Source organism: Toxorhynchites rutilus, chromosome 3, assembly GCF_029784135.1.
Source record: "Toxorhynchites rutilus septentrionalis strain SRP chromosome 3, ASM2978413v1, whole genome shotgun sequence".
Lineage (NCBI taxonomy): Eukaryota > Metazoa > Arthropoda > Insecta > Diptera > Culicidae > Toxorhynchites > Toxorhynchites rutilus.
The window spans coordinates 70,096,905-70,115,851 of NC_073746.1; the positions used below are offsets into that span (position 1 = coordinate 70,096,905).

The 18,947-nt window shown below is 36.6% G+C and overlaps 1 protein-coding gene across 3 annotated transcripts in view; it reads right to left on the minus strand.

The window, feature by feature from the left end:
• The window catches only part of LOC129774618 (neuronal acetylcholine receptor subunit alpha-7-like), a 301,121-nt gene that overhangs the window by 111,553 nt on the left and 170,621 nt on the right, over window positions 1-18,947 (minus strand). For all 3 annotated transcript variants that reach the window (XM_055778388.1, XM_055778389.1, XM_055778387.1), the window contains one exon: window positions 5,549-5,658. In XM_055778388.1, coding sequence (XP_055634363.1) covers window positions 5,549-5,658 — 110 coding nt within the window. The remainder of the gene's footprint in view (window positions 1-5,548; window positions 5,659-18,947) is intronic.

An 18,947-nucleotide genomic window follows, 5' to 3' on the forward strand; every position in this document is an offset into this window, starting at 1 on the left:
CGAAGGCAGGCATTTCACTTTATGAATGAGTACACTCACATAACACCGTTTCGCAGTTTGGCTTCGCAGCATTTTTGAGTATGCAGTTTCGATCTGGGTACTATATGAGGTTCTGCCTGGTGCTAAACTTGAGCGAGTATTTAGGAAAAATTGTTTGATATGCCTTGCGAATACTTGGATACATGTAGCTTGGAATACGGGTTTTCTCATATGAGATACCCCGCAAACTTGTCTGACTACATTTCCAGTTGTCAGCTTATCATGTTGGAAAAAGCTCGTCGAACTAAACTCCAGCATTTTTTTTTTGCATTCGAATATTAATCGGGAATATTATTTGCCCAGAATTGTAGCTTCTAATAAACATCAACATCCCTCGATGAACTCTTTGGAGCTTTCCTTCCAACAGTCTGCCGCTCCATCCCTGGTAGATCTGTAGTTATCAACTTTCCAGATCAATCTACCACGTGTAGTTTGTGGGACAATACATCTTAGACGTCCGAAGATTATCCGAAGCAGTGCTGGCAAATTTCAACCTACCTTGTATTGATAACCTACTGCTCAAGCGAGAGTTGATAAATATGAAACAACACTGTCAATGAACACCAGTGGAATGAACCGTGTAGTGCCGTGAAGTCCATTTTTCATTTGCTTCTTCATTTTCGTCATGATATTCGAAACGACGAAATTGAAGATCATTGCGTGTTAGTGAAAATCAAAGTATAAAATTCAACGTCAGCCAGTTGAGAATGAAGTTGATTAATGGTGAAGGATTCATCACACAAAATTCTTGTTTTGGCGACAATGGATTGTATAATATAACTCTGACTATGTTTTATGAATCTACTACTACCGATTAGCCGGAAATGGCATAACTTCCATAATATGGGCAATGTGTTTCATCTTGTTTTGATTTACGGTTTAATAATACTGGCTCTAAATGACCAGCAATAATATAAAACCCAACGCTAAACGTCGCTCAACCGCACAACGGTCAACGCTCAACGAAACTAATGTTGCCTTTTCCGGATTCCTGATCCTTTCTTTTTTTTTTTTCTAAATATGGAAATCTAACACGTTTTCCTTAAAAATTCATTGCAAGCGATGAGGATCAACTTAACGTTCGTGATAATCACCTGAAATTATTGACAGTAATGAAAGAGCCCGAATGCAGGCTTTTAGAAATTCATTCATGCTGTTTTCGTTCATTACTTATACTCAATACTGTTATACTCATTATGACAGATATGGTGCTGAGTTCCAACAGAAGAGAATTCATCCGACACTGGGAGAACGCTAATTCTTTCATTCGTGAATAAATTTTGATAACTTGCGGCACTGATCCGAAGTACTTGAAGGGAAGAAGCCCGAACGGCAGTTTGATTTCCGCTCTGGTAGGAAAATCAATAGCTACCTGGTAGAACTTTACCAACTACGCCTGCATAATTATTTCGAGTTCATATTAGTTCATGTTAGTTTGGGTTGGAGTAAATATGAGTTTTCCAAAGCAGTTGGGAATTTTTTGACTCAAGTGTAACTTTTGAAAAGGGCGCATCGATTTTAGTAAGAGAAATCTTTGATAATTTATATCTCCAAAACTATGAGTCATATCGAAATAGTGTCTTAGAGTTTTAAAGTGTTGATGTTAAAACGTGAATAAAATATACACTGAGAAAAAAATTAGTATTTTTTTATTTACAAAAAAAAACAAAACTATTTTTTTTTCTCTGCAGGAAACATAATTTGTTATGTTGTTTTTGTGCGTATCAAGAAGGTTACATAACCTACTATAAATACGCACTATAATTCAACGCTATCTTTTCATGAGCTCTTTATTCACAAGTACGTTTACATCGGGTCAGTGAACAGCGTATCTCAAAACATTTCAAATGGCCTTTCTCAAGACCTTGAGGTAGAATTTAAGTTTTCCTCAAATTGGCCATTTTCAAGGCTGAAGGCGAATAAATTGTGAAGCTTAAACGCTATGAACCAAGCTGTGGACGTTCCCGTAACCGAGCAAGATAATATGAAAGAGCTCGCCACGGGTAGGATGAAAGCAGTAGCGACAAGGTTCTTGCTGCAAGCGGTCGACTGCGATTGTGGCATCATGAATATTGTCCAAATGTCTAATTCGTGATTTATCCAAGTTTTCATGAATGAACTCTTAAAGGATATTTACGAAAAATTTCTACTGAACACATTTGAAGGAATGGTCGCTGTAGACTGAAGAAAATGAAAATGTAGGAAAGAGTTCGCTTCTAGCTAAAATTTCCAGTTAAGCCTTAGTCATTTTTTGGAATATTCACTATTTTTGTTTGAAGCCATAGCAAATATCGATGACCAAGTGGTGGGGCTATATCAACACTAATACAATTGACCCTGTTTATTACACCTTGTGACAGAATTAAACGCAGCCCAGAACTGCGTCAATGCAATGTATCAATTTAGCGAAGAATGATCGAAGATATCTCGTATGCTGAACCGAAAAGGCTGGGGAATTCGTAAAGAAATTCATAATTCCTCGAGGAAAAATGCAATGTCTTGAAATGACTGCTACCTATATTGACAGTGATGCAGGAAATTGGAAAATACCAGAATAGGTCAACTGATGGTTCAAAGCTCCTACAGAAGAATACCCAAAGAACACGAGTTAACGGAGTCCAATTTTGGCCCACTGACATGAATGCTCCAAACTGTCCCCAGGCTTATAGGAACATCTTTGGAGCGTACCAAAGTATACCACCGGAAACGTGCTAAGAAAACAGATTCTACTACAACACCTGAAATAGATTAGGAAAAGTAGCCAAAACCATCGGAATGATTAATTAATCGATTCTCAAATCTGTTACAAACAAGATACACCGTGTACAATATGTTCTCATACATTTCTACCTCGCTGTAGTTGTGAAACAGCAGCGAATACATCTTTGTGTTAGTGTAGTCTTGCAATATGCTTATACAATCCATAGTTGGATCTGTTTGATTACTTTCATTCACTGTCCATTGTATATCGACAATGAAAGATCTTCGTGTTGTGGTGTCAAAAAAGTTTTTGGAAGGAGTGCGCCCATGTGTTATTTTCATAATCTGAAAAATCTGGAAGTGAAATGTGATTTTGTTTCTCAAACTATAGGATGTACTGTGAGACTATCTCGTTGGATTATCGGAAAAGATCCGGCAGAAGACGTTCAGTAAAGAGCGAGTGATTAAGATCGTTAGGGAGCGAATTCATTAAATAACAGCTCTCTGTAAGTAAAATGGCCGCTGATCTCAATGTTTCGAAATCGACAACGCACAATATGGTCAAGCATGACATGGGTGTAGTGTATAGGGCTGGGTCCAAGGGGTTTGCAAGGCGGCCATCTTTTTAAAACCAGCATAAATAATTATGAGCATATAAATCATAACCTAGAAATAAAAATGAAGTGCTTCGTGCGATCCTACTGCGGTATTTCAATAGTTCAATCTCAAAATAAAGCTTTCGCACAGACAACCAAACATAATAATGCAATCATTGACTGCAGGCTATCGCAAATGCTGATCATATGTGCATAAATGTTTGCTTCAAACAATAAACAATGCGTGGGCCCTAGCTTTATGTTGCCTATGCTCAATTTGTATTGGTTGGGCCAGGGCTCTGTTTGCATAAGATGGTACTCAAAATGCTCAAATAATTTCGATTGTGTAAAGATAAGCTATGTATAGACGTGGCCGATTCGGTTTGAGAATAATAACAAAGCAATCTGTCAAAGCATAGCGAAAACTTTCGAAGGGAAATGAAGTGACGAGTTGGAAACGAAGACAGAGAGAATTAACCAAAAGCACTTTAGATGAGAGGTGGGTATATATAAAGAGTGCGAGAAAATATTCTGTCTTTTTTAGAGGCGAATGGACTGAAAAGTTTAAAGCCTCTTTAATCCAACATCAACATCATCATCATTCTGTCTTCATAGAGGCGAATGAACTCTTAGAGTTTAATGCCTCTATAATTCAAGAAGAAGAAGATATTTTACCTTTTAGAGGTAAATGAACTGCAAAGTTGAAGTTCAAGTTCTGCCTCTTTCGGATCAACTTTACGACGGCATCGCAAACAGGGAACGTAGGCAACGAACACGGAACTGGGTAGCACATTTTTTAAGAAACGTAATGTTAATGGGGCTTTCGGAAGCTTCGAAGAAGAAATGGTTTGAAAGATTGTGGACCTACAATTCGAGGAACATCCCAGACAGTGACAGAAACATTCCACGATTCCAAGGCATCACATTCGTGATGGTTTGGGTGGAGGGAGGTATATGTAAGCACGTCAAACTATCAAACTATCACCGTACCTTCTCATACTGCGCTTTGGGTTCAGAACTTGGGTCGGGAAAATTTGACCGATTCTTTGGTCACGGATGAATGGACTCCTAGTTAACCAGATTATTCGTATGGCCATGCATGCTATCGAAAGTAAACGAACAAAAGGTGTCTACTTTGGAGTTCAAGGCCGTAATCCTTCGAATTTTATAATGAAATACCGATGCTCACCGTGCGTGCCGCCTGCAACGGATTTGAAAACACTTTGAGTTGGTCAAAAAGATCAAAGACAATGTTATTCCAATACATACGCTGTAAATGAGCAACATAATATTACCTTTAATTCAAAACGAAAGCCAATGAAATCCGAATAACTTATGTAAAAAAAAATCGAAGTTTGAATTTGTATGAGAATATATTGGACACGGTTTACACATTGAATTGAATCTGATTATAATATCAGTTTGAGATCGTGCTTAGACTTTGCGGAACTTATCATATCGGAATTTTTCCCATATATCAATCATTATTTCTTCAATTCTCCATGATAATTAACAACGTATTTTGTTTTTGGTCCGATTTAATCGTTTCATCATTGGCTCCGGACTCTCGTACCACCCCACCATCCCTGGGACCGAAGCCAACCCTACACTCCCCCGTGGGCAACGACTGCACGCGTTCGATCCGCACCACCATGATCTCTCACGTGTAATTTGTATTGTAAACTGTAAACTGCCGTTCCAAACGCGCCGTTTTCGTTCAACAGTATCTGTACCCTTCTGTGTGTGGGTGAGATTGGCTTGAAAGTTAAAGTTGTGTTGTCTAGCGTTTATATGTATGTGTGTGTGTGTGTTGTTAGTTGTGTGAGCTGTGTCAAAGCTGCGCGGCAGTGGCGGCGTGACTGCGTGTCAGAAAAAAGGAGGGAACATTCAATGGCAAACGAGACATCAGTTTGCTGGCGTCTGTCAATTTGACATTGAAGGTTCTCCTAGGGCAGGATAAACCAGCTTGGAATACTTTTTTGAGTGTTTTTTTAAATGACTATCAAGGTGATCTATTCTGTCCAAAAAATGTGGCGCGTTTAGCTTGTTCTGCGGTGGGCATGTGGTTTCTTGTCTGTGTTGTTCCGTTTTGTTTGCTTGTTTTTGTTTTATGTTCGTTCCTGTGTTCGTGTGTTGTACAGCGTACATTTATCGTTTTTTAAAGTTTTGTTTTTGTAGTTTTTCTTTTATTTAGATAAAAAATGAATAACAACCTGTTGTACATCAAAACATCTGGTTTCCAAATTCGATGCGGTGGTATCCGTAGATCTCGCACACCACCATATTCCGATGTGTTCCACCTCAAATTCATATCATTCCATTCCTTTTTGAGAGAGTGTGTTTTTTTTATTTTTTTTATTTTCGAGGGTTGGTTTTTTGTTGTTGATGGGTCATTGATATAGTAGTAGTGGGGGGTTCGGGGTTGGTGATACAGTTTTCAGGGTTTTTTCAAATTTGGTGCCGATGCAAGTGAGGGTTTTAAAATAATTTTCGCATACAAACGGTTTGTAAGGTTTGATTGGTTTTTTGGTTCGTTACGGTTTTGTTCGTTCGGAGACGCAAGATGAAGTGAGGGTTAGAAAAAAAGAAGAGAGAAAAGAAACATGTTTAATTCAACAACATACACATATATAATCGCTAAAATCAACTCACACTGAAAAAGAGTAAATAGAATATATATTAAGTTATATAGTATAGGCCGGTAGACGTATTACATCATCGTTGGAATGTGCCACTGGAGAGACCGGAGAATCTTGTTTTTCATTCGACTTTTGTCATCAATAATCCATAAACATTATACCGATTTCATACCGAAACGAGTTATGTAAGCTGAAAACGGGACAGAAAAGGCCAGCAATATTAGAAAAAAAACCTACAGGAAAGGCCCATGATTTTCAGGCTCTGGCACCCCTAGCTTTGATTTTTCGAAAAATCTACGATGAATTATAGATGCAAAATTTCTGAATAATTAATAATCTGTTGAAGATCTATACGCAATGTAAATTTTTCACAATCGAATTAAGAAAGATGCGTTGAGCGTTAGTATAATTCATGAATGTTGATTGATGAATAATTTTATCACCTGTCAATGCAGCTCAGCTCTTTGATTAAAATTATGACAATTAAACAATTAAACTGTGACTGCAAATTTATCTCGAAATTTATTTATCTGCCGAAGTAGTGATGTTTAACTCAAAATTAATTATATTTGATAATTATTTCTGTGAATGTATATTTATCATAATTTATTTTGAACATTTGAAAGTTGCAAATGTCGAAAACACGTGTTCTAGATTATTGAGCGTCCACTTTCTAAAGCCGCATGGAGATCGCTTTATTGTTCGGTTCTATTTTTGGAAATAAACGGGATTAGATTGGTTTGAAATAAAGTCAACTCCCCCTAACTCGATATTCTGTATCTCGATTTTTTCCCTAACTCGATGGATTTCATGGCACCTTCGATTTTACAAGCATTCTTCTCTCCATAACTCGATACCTCCCTTACTCGATGGGTTTTGGTTCATTTTTCCATGGATTTTCACCTCCCTAACTCGATTGATTTTCGCGTACCGTTCTGAATCATATTTCGGACACTTTGTTCTAATATTTTGAAATGCTTGATGCACTGATGATATAACTATCAAATTGATATCACAATTGCTTCTTTAGAGTAATCCCTTGGTTTCACTATCATTTCACATGAGAACTACATTTGAATTTTAACATAATCGGTAAAAATCTGACAACACTACTCATTATCGTTTGTGTTTGACGTTTCCTTAGCATGAGCACGTAGAATTTACCCGTTCATAAATATTTAAATTTCTCCCGTGTTTCATCATTTCTCATCATCGTTAACAGTTTACTGTGATTGCTTGGTGAGTGTTTCGTAGTAAATTACAAAATAAGTAACAAAATAAAGTGTCCGAAATTTGAATTCAATCTGTCCGAAATTTGATTTAGTGTCCGAAGTTTGATTCTTATTCGCTTCATTTGAAAAGCATTTTATTCGATGATTTTTTTATGTTTTCAATCAAATAGGTACCAAAGTAGAAAGCTTAAAAGCATATTGAACTAATTGATTAAAAATATCAACCAAATAATACCTGTGCATAAAATTTAGATCTGGTTTCTGCATCATATGCCTTGAGCGTCCGAAATATGATTCAGAACGGTACATGTTTTTATGCGTTATTACCTCTGATTTCAATTGCTCTTGAAAGTGAAGGCGTAGTGTTCGTGTCATCAAGCAATTTCTTTTCCAAGTATGGAAAACCACGAAAAACCTTTCAAGCGAACGATTAAACCGCCAACCATTGTGCAACGTTTGAGCATCATAGAGCCGAAAAGTATGGACGGAAGGGGTCTGAAGCTGCAAATAATTTCAGTATTGCACAAAGTACGGTATCAGCATTATTCAAACTAAAGTAAAAATGGAATCGGAATGGAAAATTGAACCTAGACCAAAAGTATATAAGGTTGGTCGGAATCGAAAAGCTGGAGCGATTTTTGGAGGATTTCTGTCGTATCAAGCCAGAGAGAATAATTTACCTCTCCCAGGTTCTATTCTTCGGGATATGGCTTGCGTATTCCCAACTTTAAAGCACAGCCAACAATGACGGGAGCAATAAACTACCGTTACTGATCAATGGAAATAGTAAAAAACCCACGATGTTTCAATAAGAAGAAGTAATTACCCGTGATATACGAGAGCAACACCAAGGTCTGGATGGCCTTAACGCTTTTTGAGGAATGAATCATGCAATTTGACAAATGGGAATTCCAATGGAAATAGAAAGTTATTATTTCTGGAATTATGTGTTATGGTAATGTATCATACTTATATCTATTTCTTCTCAAAGGTGGTCATGTTCGTTGATAACTGTACAGCGCACCCAAAATCTCTCCGACCAAAGCTCAAATCGATATGTTTACAATTTTTCCACAAATCTTTACTTCCGTAGCTCAGCAGCGAACATAACCAAGAACCTTAATCAGTACATTCGCCATCTTCGATTAATTTTCTTATTCAGCATTCTTACTGTATTTTAATGCACTCTAGGACCCTTCATATATAGCGGTATTGGATGCAATTGAAATACTTTGACTCTCTAAAATCAATAAGGTTATATCTGAGACTATTTAAAATTGCTTCAGGAAGCCGAGTTTTCCTTCAATGCCGATGGTGATATTTCGCTGGCATAATTTTCCTTCAATGCTGATGGTGATATTTCGCTGGCATACAATACCGTTCGATTGCTCAATGTCTTTTAATGATTAGTGTAAAAAAGGACCAAAACGTGATTTGCTGTGATCTGATGCCAGATACCGTTATACTGGATAATGTTGAGAAAGCTAAGAAAAAAAAAACGCTGAAGATAGTAATTCTATTGAGATGGAGAATATTCAGGAAAGTTCAGATGATTGTGTCGAAATTACATCTTCGAACGTTAAATCAAACCTGAACAATATGTCCGGAATATTGAAATCAACTGAAAATGTTCCTGTGAAACCATTCGAACATTTGTTTGTGATTGAACAGTTCCTGAGTGATCGTTACAATTTAGTTTGAACAACATACTAAATCGATATTTTCTTTGTTAACCTAGTTTCTCATGCAGGTTGGACTCGATTATATTATATATGATTCAATTATGTGAAATTTAGGACTCGATTATACACAGTTTGAAAAAAAAGTTTTTTTTTATAATTCAAATATGAATAATTTCAAGAAAAAAAATAACCTTTCAAAATTAAAGTGAAATTTAAGTGGCTTTTATAAGTACCATGAGTTAAAAATTGCTATTTTTGAAAATTGTGATTGAATTTTCATCAGGAATTGTTTACATTGAAATTACAGCGAAATTAAGGGAGGTAGAAGATGGGCGTCAAAGAACAAATTGTAGAGGGGTTAGAGAGCTTTAATTTGATTGATAGAAACAATCAAGTTCAGTATGAATTTTTGGGATAAACTCAATAATTACAAATTGAAAAAAATAACTTTTAAATTTTCCAGTTCCAAAATGTTATTTTAATCCACTAATTTAAATGTTTCGCTGCTATATCCTGTACTAAATTTTCTCATCTTTCAAAAGAAAGCAACTGAATCGGCTTACGTAGCGTACTTTTCAATGTAGAGTCAGTTTGAGGCAACAGAGTCCGAAACAAAGAAAAATTTCTATAACTCTGTCATCGTTGAAATTCGAACATTCGCGTAGAAGGATTTTTTTCATCAAATATGATCGTCTATCACCTCCTGAGAGAATCTTGAAAAAATATTTTTTTTAGGTGTTTTTTCACTTTAAGGGAATGAATCAGAAATCCAAATCCATACCGTAATTGGGACACTTACCCTAATATATGACAATTTATGACATAAAAAAAATTATGAAACTCCCTAACTCGATGGTCCCTTTGAATATCGAGTTAGGGAGAGTTGACTGTACCTCAAAAAAGAATAGAGAGCGATTGAAACTTATAGGGGTAGTGGGGGCAAAGTGGTCACCTGATTGTTTGATAGTATAACTATTGACTATAGATGCCGTATTGATAGTCACATTATGTTTGAATAATTTAATGACTTTTGAGTCACCATGTACTTCAGAAGAGCTCTCGTATGTCAAAATACAAATAAAAAAAAAGAAATTACTCTCTCGATAGCCATTCGGCGGTAGATCTGTGCGCATGGTATCTAAGGAATTTCTCATGAAATTTAGTTTATTCAATCTGATATGTTGGACAAATCATCAGTTTGGACGACTGTTCACATATTTTAGGAGAGGTGAACAGATATTTTGTTTAATCTCAGTGATTAATTAGCATAGAAATTATTTTCATGTTTGGGGGCAATGTGGTCATATGTGAATAACAACTTACAATGTTCTGTTTACTAAAGCTGATATCATCACATTCTGCTCTTGAAGAAGATCCTTTTGTAGCTTTGACCCTGGATAAATATGCTACTCCAACTAAACCAAGCCTCATTATGCGGAACGTTATGTGTTTCTTACTACGTTTTTGTATGCAAGAGAAAATTTAAATTGAGACTCTAGGTGAATAGGCCAAGCTTATTTTATACATGTACCTACTGTAACAAATATGATTTGAACAAATTTGGACGAAAAAAACGCATACATCTATCCCATTTAGCTTGATATGTGCGGGTGACCACTTTCCCCCCACTAGGTGACCCATATACCTCCAAGCAATAAAAAAGTTCGATTTTTCAACTTTTTTTTCTAATGATGGAAAGTGTACTATTTTGAATTTTTATAGTGAAAGCCGTTTGCTATCTTGAAGAACAATGAGTTGAACAATAATATTCTTCGAAAAACGGGATTTAAATCGGTATGTGGGCGCTGGAAATGGGCATATTCCTTAGGGTGACCACTATGCTCCCACTTCCCCTAAGCAGGATAAGGTTTATATTCTAGAAACATTTTGTCGGTGTTAAGTCAGACAGACCATGTGACATTTTTATGATATCGAGAGAAACGAACTTGAAGTTCGGTGCTATACGAGGTTTTCATTGAGCATTCGAAGCAATTTCGATACGTTTTTCCTGCTGCACGCGAGATTTTTTCAAATCTGATTAATTCCGTGTGTAGCACACAAAATGCTTGGCCTGAGGCAATCAATAACTCGAAATTTTCATTTTCGCGACTTGGTCCCCTCTGACTTAACACCGACCATTTGATTTGAAAATGTATCAACTAAGATCAATTTCTTTTTTCTATCTGAGACGAACCAGCCTTATTTCTTCCTCAAATTTTAGAACACTTGAAATACGCTAGAACTACCGCACTGAACTTCAATTCAACGCATCATCTTCTATTGCCCCATGTTCCTTATTTCACCCAATCAACAATCATTCCATCCCATTGTCGGAATGCGACTCAGGATGTTTCCGTCCCCACCATCTCCCATCTCTGTGCACCAATTTTGTTGTGTCCCTTGCATCGACCTGATCTAATTCCATTCGTGATAGCTATAAATCAATTATTGATCGAAGCCATGGCATTCGGAATTCACAGCCAATTTTCCGTTCGTCCGAGCTTTACGGCTTTTCCACGGCCTTCCGGTGCCGGCTCCCGGTTCGCCTTTTTTACAGATATTGACAGTAAACATTATGAAATGGCATTCAGCTGGCGAAATGGCGAAACTTCTGACACCTTTGCGCTGCCTTATGAAAGGTGCAGCACAATGGGGGCAAAAGTAGAACAACAGCGGTGCAGAATCTAGCGAAGATGAGGAGTCCTTGAGGCGAACGATTCCCATTCTTGAGAAGAGCGAGAAAAAGGAGCTTACGTTTGGGAGCGTGCTCTTTAATAAATAAAATATGAGGATAGCGATTCGTTTCGACGGTTCTGACTTCCTCGGTTCCCCGACACGTACTTCTTGCTGAGTGATTTTTTCGTCTGCCTCCGTCTTGTCTTCTCTGTGGTGGAATGGATGCGAGAATGCTACTTGGAACTACGGAACGGTGGGTGGCCCACGTGACGACATAATTCAAGAGCTATCAGGAATTCTGGAATCGTCGTCTGATCCTCGCTCGCGCGCGGTTGATAATTTCGAGAACTCAAGCACTTGCGCAAGTAACAAGATTTTCGTTTTTCGTTGTGCACTCGCCAGAGGGACACTTTATCACTCATCTCCCGGTGAATAGTGGCTGGGAAGACCACGATGTGATGTGCAATTTATTTCGTTTCATTCCGAAGGATATAATCTTGTTTGCTTTCATGCTATCGCGTCGACCATTTGTCCACTGTCAAGCCAAGCCAAATCGACACAGGGGTCACCCATCGCTTAGCATCCGACCACTCCGTCGAGGCGGCTTGGATAGTTGATCATTTTTATTGCCCCATCCATGGCTTGATATGGGGCTGCATCTTACGGTGTTTTGGGAAGCAACTGCTCAATTCAATTTGCCGATGTGCTTCAGCAGTAAAATAAGACTCAATTGAACGAGAGGAGAGTGGAAATTACGGCCGTTGTTGGAATCACTTCTGTATGGATACATTTTATTAACCATCCCACAAAACTATTCCGGGATATCACGAATGCGATTTAAAAATTCAGCCGCAGTCTTACAAATGCTGTTTGGGAAGGCATATCGGGATAAGAAATGCAGATGTGCAATTTCTAATCTTATAACCTAACTTGACTCATTTTCCCTTGTTTTGTTCTTGATGACTTTCTTTAATCTATATTGCACCCAGCGCATGCCTAATTTAGATTCCCAATAATGTGAAAAAAATTTCACTAACTCTCAATTAATTTATCAAGTTTCTCATATTGTGGTTTTGAGCTCCACTTATTCTGATTATTTGTGGAACTTTGAGAGATGCACATCTGTATCGCATTGGGATCGTTGATAGTAATATTTGCGTTTGTGGTGACGGTTATCATGACATCAAGCATGTGGTCTGGTCCTGTATAAACTTTCATTCTGCCAGGGCTCATCTATCGGATTCACTCAGGGCACTAGGAAGGCATCCGGACTTACCGGTTAGAGACATCTTAGATAGTCGCGACCTCAACCTTATGATTTCCCTTTACCAATTTCTCAAAAGAAATGATATCTCTGTTTGATTCCTACCTTCCTCATCAAACCAAACTACCCCACTCGCTCCATCCTAGTCCTAAATCCTAATCCTGTCCTATTAATCTAGTGTTAGATTTAGTTATTACTGAATTGTTGGTCTTGATTATATAGAAATTAAGTTATATTTTAAGGTGAAATTTGACTCTGTAAACGTTAGATAATAAGTAATTGAGCCTGATTAATAAACGTTTTTGGAAAAAAAAGTATATTTGTGGAGCTTCATTTACCCATTCCTTTCAATCCGAGTGAATTCTGAAATGTATATGGAATTGCTGGATGATGCTTTGAGTGGTTGTCCAAAAAATTTGTACATTCCAGCTGTTGCAATCCAAGATAATTTCAACCCATCTATCCAGAACATCTCCCCTTTAAATGAATTAGTCTTTGCAACCATACGATAGTTTGATAACAAATGGGCACCTTGATAGATTAGCCGATGGGATCGGAAATAGAATGGTTGAAACGAGTCTTCCGAGTTCTATCACTCAAATAGATTAGAAATAAATTGTATGACATATCCACAATTCAAAATCACTTCATTATTTACAACGGAAGGTCCTAAAAAAATTCAAAATCACCTTTGAGGTCCAACAGTACAGAAAATACACCTATTACGCTTCGATGATTCCTATTCGATTTGCGTATGCCAGATTCAACGTCGGTCTCACAAGTGAATCCCTCTTGATATCCAGCCTGTACCAATGTCAATGGCTTTGGTTTTTAGAATGCATCAGCTAACCACCATGTGGACCATGTGACAATTTTTATGGTTTCGAGAAAAACGATCTTGAAGTTCAGTGCTCTGCAATTTCCAAAGCATTTAATTTTTTCGTTCAATGTTGTTCTCAGAAATGTTAGCTACTCTCTGGCAATGCGTTGACGTATGATAATGTGTTAAAAACATCAAGTATCATGCTAAAAAAGACACTTATTTGGCTGCCTAAACGTACCGTTCTGAATCATATTTCGGACACGTTGTTCTAATATTTTGAAATTCTAAATGCATTGATGATATAACTATAAAATTAATATAACAATTGCTTCTTTAGAGTAATCCCTTGGTTTCACTATCACTTTATTTGAGAATTACAATTGAATTATTACATAGTAGGAAAAAATCCAACAGCACTACTCATTATCGTTTGTGTTTGACGTTTGCTTATCGTGAGTATGTAGAATTTACCCCTTTATCAATATTTTTGTGTTTCATCCGTTTTTATCATCGTTATCAGGTTACTGTGATTCGCAGTTGATTATAAAATATAATCAAGTGTGATGTAATTTTCGTCCAAAAAATTACAAAATAAAGTGTCCGAAATTTGATTTAGTGCCCGAAGTTTGATTCTTATTCGCTTCATTTGAAAATTCGATTTTATTCGATGATTTTTTTATGTTTTCAATCAAATAGGTACAAAAGTAGAAAGCATAAAAGCATATTGAAATAATTTATTAAAATGTCAACCAAATAATACCTGTACATAAAGTTCAGATTTGTTTACTGCATCATATGTCTTAAGCGTCCGAAATATGATTCAAAACGGTAGTGGTTCTCAGATTTTCATCAAAAGTGGTAATTTTGTTCTATATCGCTAAACATTAGACCTGTATTTTTTAAATTTTTTCGACGGTCAAAAATCATTTCTCATCAAACCTTACATTTTAGAGGTTGCGTTTCTTCAGAAAAGTTGTTCAGAATGTTGATTCGGATAATTTCACGGTTTCATTTAAACTCTTACTAAGTTACAGTAAAAATTTAAAAAAAATAACTTTTTATACTTACGAGATAGTTGAGTTATGTCTTCAGCAACATTATAGAGCTATAATGTAATGAGCTGTATAACTTTGCTGAAGATACATAATATCTATCAGTCCTTCAGAGATATAACTGTGTTTCTGTGGAGACTATCTCAAAACTAGTTTTTTAACTTAAGTTATACCTAAATTACATTATATCAACTCAACATGTTCCACAAAGTTTTAGATAATATGAAAATACATAACTTTGCTCAAGACACTTTGAGTGTTAAACTATTTCGATGTACAGTGGATACAAAGCAAAATATGTCACTTTTATTCATTAAATTATTCGAAAATGTGCACGTCTGCGTATCAATACTAAACGTCATTTTGTTCGTCGTTGTATTGTAAGAGTGTTTGAATTAGGGATTGCATTACCGTGCCAAAATTTCAATAACTGGTTATTCGGTAATGAACATTTCATTACCGGTAAAACCGGTAAATTACCGGTTAAACAATACTTCGAAACAGAACCATTTTCTTGAAGAAACGGCTTTTTTATCAATCCAGTTCTGCCGTTTTGTCTTCCAAATATAAACACAAGACATCTAAAAAAAAGCAAGGACGCATTCCTGTCAGTGGAACACAAACCAGGTGTCGGTGTTACCTCGAATGGGCTCGAAATTTCAAAACAACGTTTTCCATCATCGATAATCAACAAAACCACCTAGCGTCTCATAAAATACACTGAACGATGATCTAAGATGAATTAGGCTCACAGAAGTATCGAATTTTCCAAATCTATAACACTTAAATTCCACTAGCGAAATTTTACACTGAATAACTCCTGTTTGCTGACCGGCTTTATTGTGTTGTTCCACAGCTGTAGGGTGAATTGGAACGTAAAACATGTCAAGTGTGTCCAAGGGACATGGAAAATTTGCAAAAAAATGTCTTCTAATCGGAAAAATAAGGAGGTTTCGGGTTTATACTGATTTCCCTCTACCGAATTTTCCAGAAGAGGAAAACTCAGAGGTTCAGAGTCCAATGATGCTGGGCGTACAGTACGAAGGGCATCGAATACCATTGCCATGTATTTGCCTCTGATGCCCTCTGTACGAAAACATGTCTGAGCATTTTCATCAATCCGTTTATAGACGTTGAGCTTGGGCTGAACGTTGATACCTTTGATTGCTGCAATCGTCAAGTTTTTCCTTGATGCTCAACAGATTCTGCATCTTCCAGTGGGTTTTTTCTCCCTCCTGTTATCCAGCTACTGAACCAATACCATAATCGTCTAATTTAATCAAATCACGAACGACTTAAAATGCCTGATTGTTTAATGCAGTCCGTGAAGTTTGATAGAAGACGCCGAAGTCATAATTGATTGTGCCACGACCACGAGCAGAAAGCAGATAGCTGCAGCAGCTATTTTAAACAGTAGATCGGAGGTCGTAGAATCGGCGCAACACTGCCAGTTGGATTTTTCGATCTTATTTAGAGTAATACTTCAAAGTGGCATAAAGGCGATTTATGATGTAAAAATTAAAATTACCGAAATTACCGGTTATCGATTATAAAATTACCGGTAATTCGGTAATGGAAAATAACCCGGTATTACCGGTAAAACCGGTAACGGTAAAACCGGTTAACAATCCCTAGTTTGAATGTTTTTTTCGTTTTTCATCCATTGTTTGATGAAGTTCAAACTGATATGTGACAATTACATACAGAGGAATTGAGTAGAGCGTAGTACATTTATTCCGTAAAAAAGCAAAATGAAAAAAAAAAGAAAATCAATAATAATTTCTTACAATTGGTTCAATTCGTTCAATCGTTCTCATTGGTGAAAAATAGGCGCTTGCCATTTTTGAATGGACGGCGAAATTCATAACTGTTGGGTTTCGTTCATGAAGTGTAAAACCAAAAATACGACAGACAATTTCTTTGAAATCGCGATGTGAATACAAATCGAGGAGTATTCACATCGGTATATTGATATTTGAAACACATCCATTTTGCTTCCCTTAATCACGGATTTGCTAATGTATTTATTGCCCCCACCGAACTGCAGAACTCAACATTAATATGAGAATTAAATGTATTGCTCAGCTGAGCCGAATTTGGTTCTGCTCTACGATTTCTGGTCTTCGATGTCAGCGTTTTTGATATTCCGTTTTTGATTGTCCGTCACTATCAGTATTCATCGTTTATACATGGATGATTCGATCGAAATCGATTTTTGCATTTTCATTGGATTCCAATTTAATCGTTCTGTGCAAATGTGGCAACCTTGTCTTGATGAAAAAAAAAAAGATGCAATTTTGCAGACCCGAAAGCAATTTTAAATTTTTAAAATTTGAACAAAAATTATTACTTGATGTTATTTGAATAATTTTTACTTGCATTTCCGCCAAAACTTTATCCGTTATAAAAAATCATTACCAGACATAATTTTCGTGCAAGATTTTTACCCACTTGCAGAAAATGTGTCACTCTGTGGCTTTGAATACATATTCGATATGGTGTAGATAATTTTCATAAATATGTTTATTGCACCCGAAACCCCGTTGTCGTTTCTACAGAAAAGGAATACAAAGTTATAAGTCTTCTATGTCGAATGGCGTGACAAGTGACCACAACACAACACGATTGGACTTGAGTCGAACGGAATACAGAATCAAAAAATGCGATCCGTTCAGGTAATTTTGACTCGATCTTATTTCAAAATGCGGGCGAGTAGATCAATAGATGGATCTGAAATTTGCGTGACATTGACACTATCGATTTGCGTTTAGTATGACAATAGCAAATACTGTGTCGGCGTTGCTCATGATAGCGTCTTGCAAGTGAATGACCTCTTCCTCACACTCCTTCTGTCGATTGTGTCGTAGGAATCGCACTCATTCGGTCTCTACTTTTGCCTACATGTCGACCATGAATTGTTGGTACAGCCCACGATATCGTAGAAAAAAACGTTATTCGCCTTTACTACGTTGAGTCATCGTACGATACACATAAAAACCATCGAGCGAACTCTCTTGTTTGAATCGGCTCTGTTTAGAGGCGAATGAACTGCAAAGCTTAAAGCCTCTGAAAAACAAAGAAGAAGAAGAAGAAGAATCGTCTCTGTGTGGTTACTCACATTCAAAAATATTAATTAGAATCATTGAACCTACACACGTGCTCTCCAGCAGGTGTTATTTTTATCTGGATTGATGACAATAGTGTGATTGACATTTTGCAATCCGAGCATGTGTGATCTAAAGGATTTTCATATTTCATTCTGCTTATTCGTTAAGGTTTCCAGCCCGTCGGTGATGCGAATTAAAATTACCTCTGCATGTGTGGATGAAAATTCGATGAAGCGGACGTAACGTAACGTAAATAAATTCGTTCTGTTTAAAAAATGTGCTTTAAACTTTTTATTTGTATATTGTGTATACAGAAATACGTAAGTCACGAAAGGAAACAAAATAAAAAGGGATGGGAATTATGGATTTTATGTATTTTTTAAGCGAAATTAAAGAAAAATACTCAAAAAATTATTCAGAAAAATTGATTTTTTTTTTCGCATAGGGGACCCTATGCATGGGAATCGGTATTAAATATACGATAATCGGTATCCTAGCGGTATGTTATAAAGTTTACGACCTATTCTCATGTCTAACAATTTTTGTGTGTGTTATTTCATCAAAATCGGTCGAGCCGTATCGGATGAGTTCGACCACGAACATCGTGACACTAGATTTTTATATATAGAGATATATTTTTGTACCACGGAACACTGCTAAAAATCTGAAAAAAATCACACATATCTAGAAAAGGCACATAAGCACATTCTAAACCTTCAAAATTCAACTAGCAGTGAGGCCAGCAATCAGGATGTATTTGTAAGATTGCTTATGACATTCGACTCTCTGATGAGCCAGCTTGGGAAAACGAAAATCGAAAAAGGTCCAATTGCTATCACACACTGCAAAATAACTCAAATTTGAGCTCTGATAGTGAGATAGAATCAGAAATGTATTTATTAATTAATATAATACAAATAAACATCAATAGTAGATAAAGTATGAAGGAAACAGAACAAAATTGAGTAAATCGCGCTGTGAAAATTGATATGAAAATTGATATTCCCGAGAGTTCCCGAGTTCGGAAAGTAGTTTACCGTATACTATATAAGTCCTGACGAACAAAATGACGTTGGGTATTGATGCGCAGATATGCACATTTTTGAATAATTTAATGAAAGTGACATATTTTTGCTT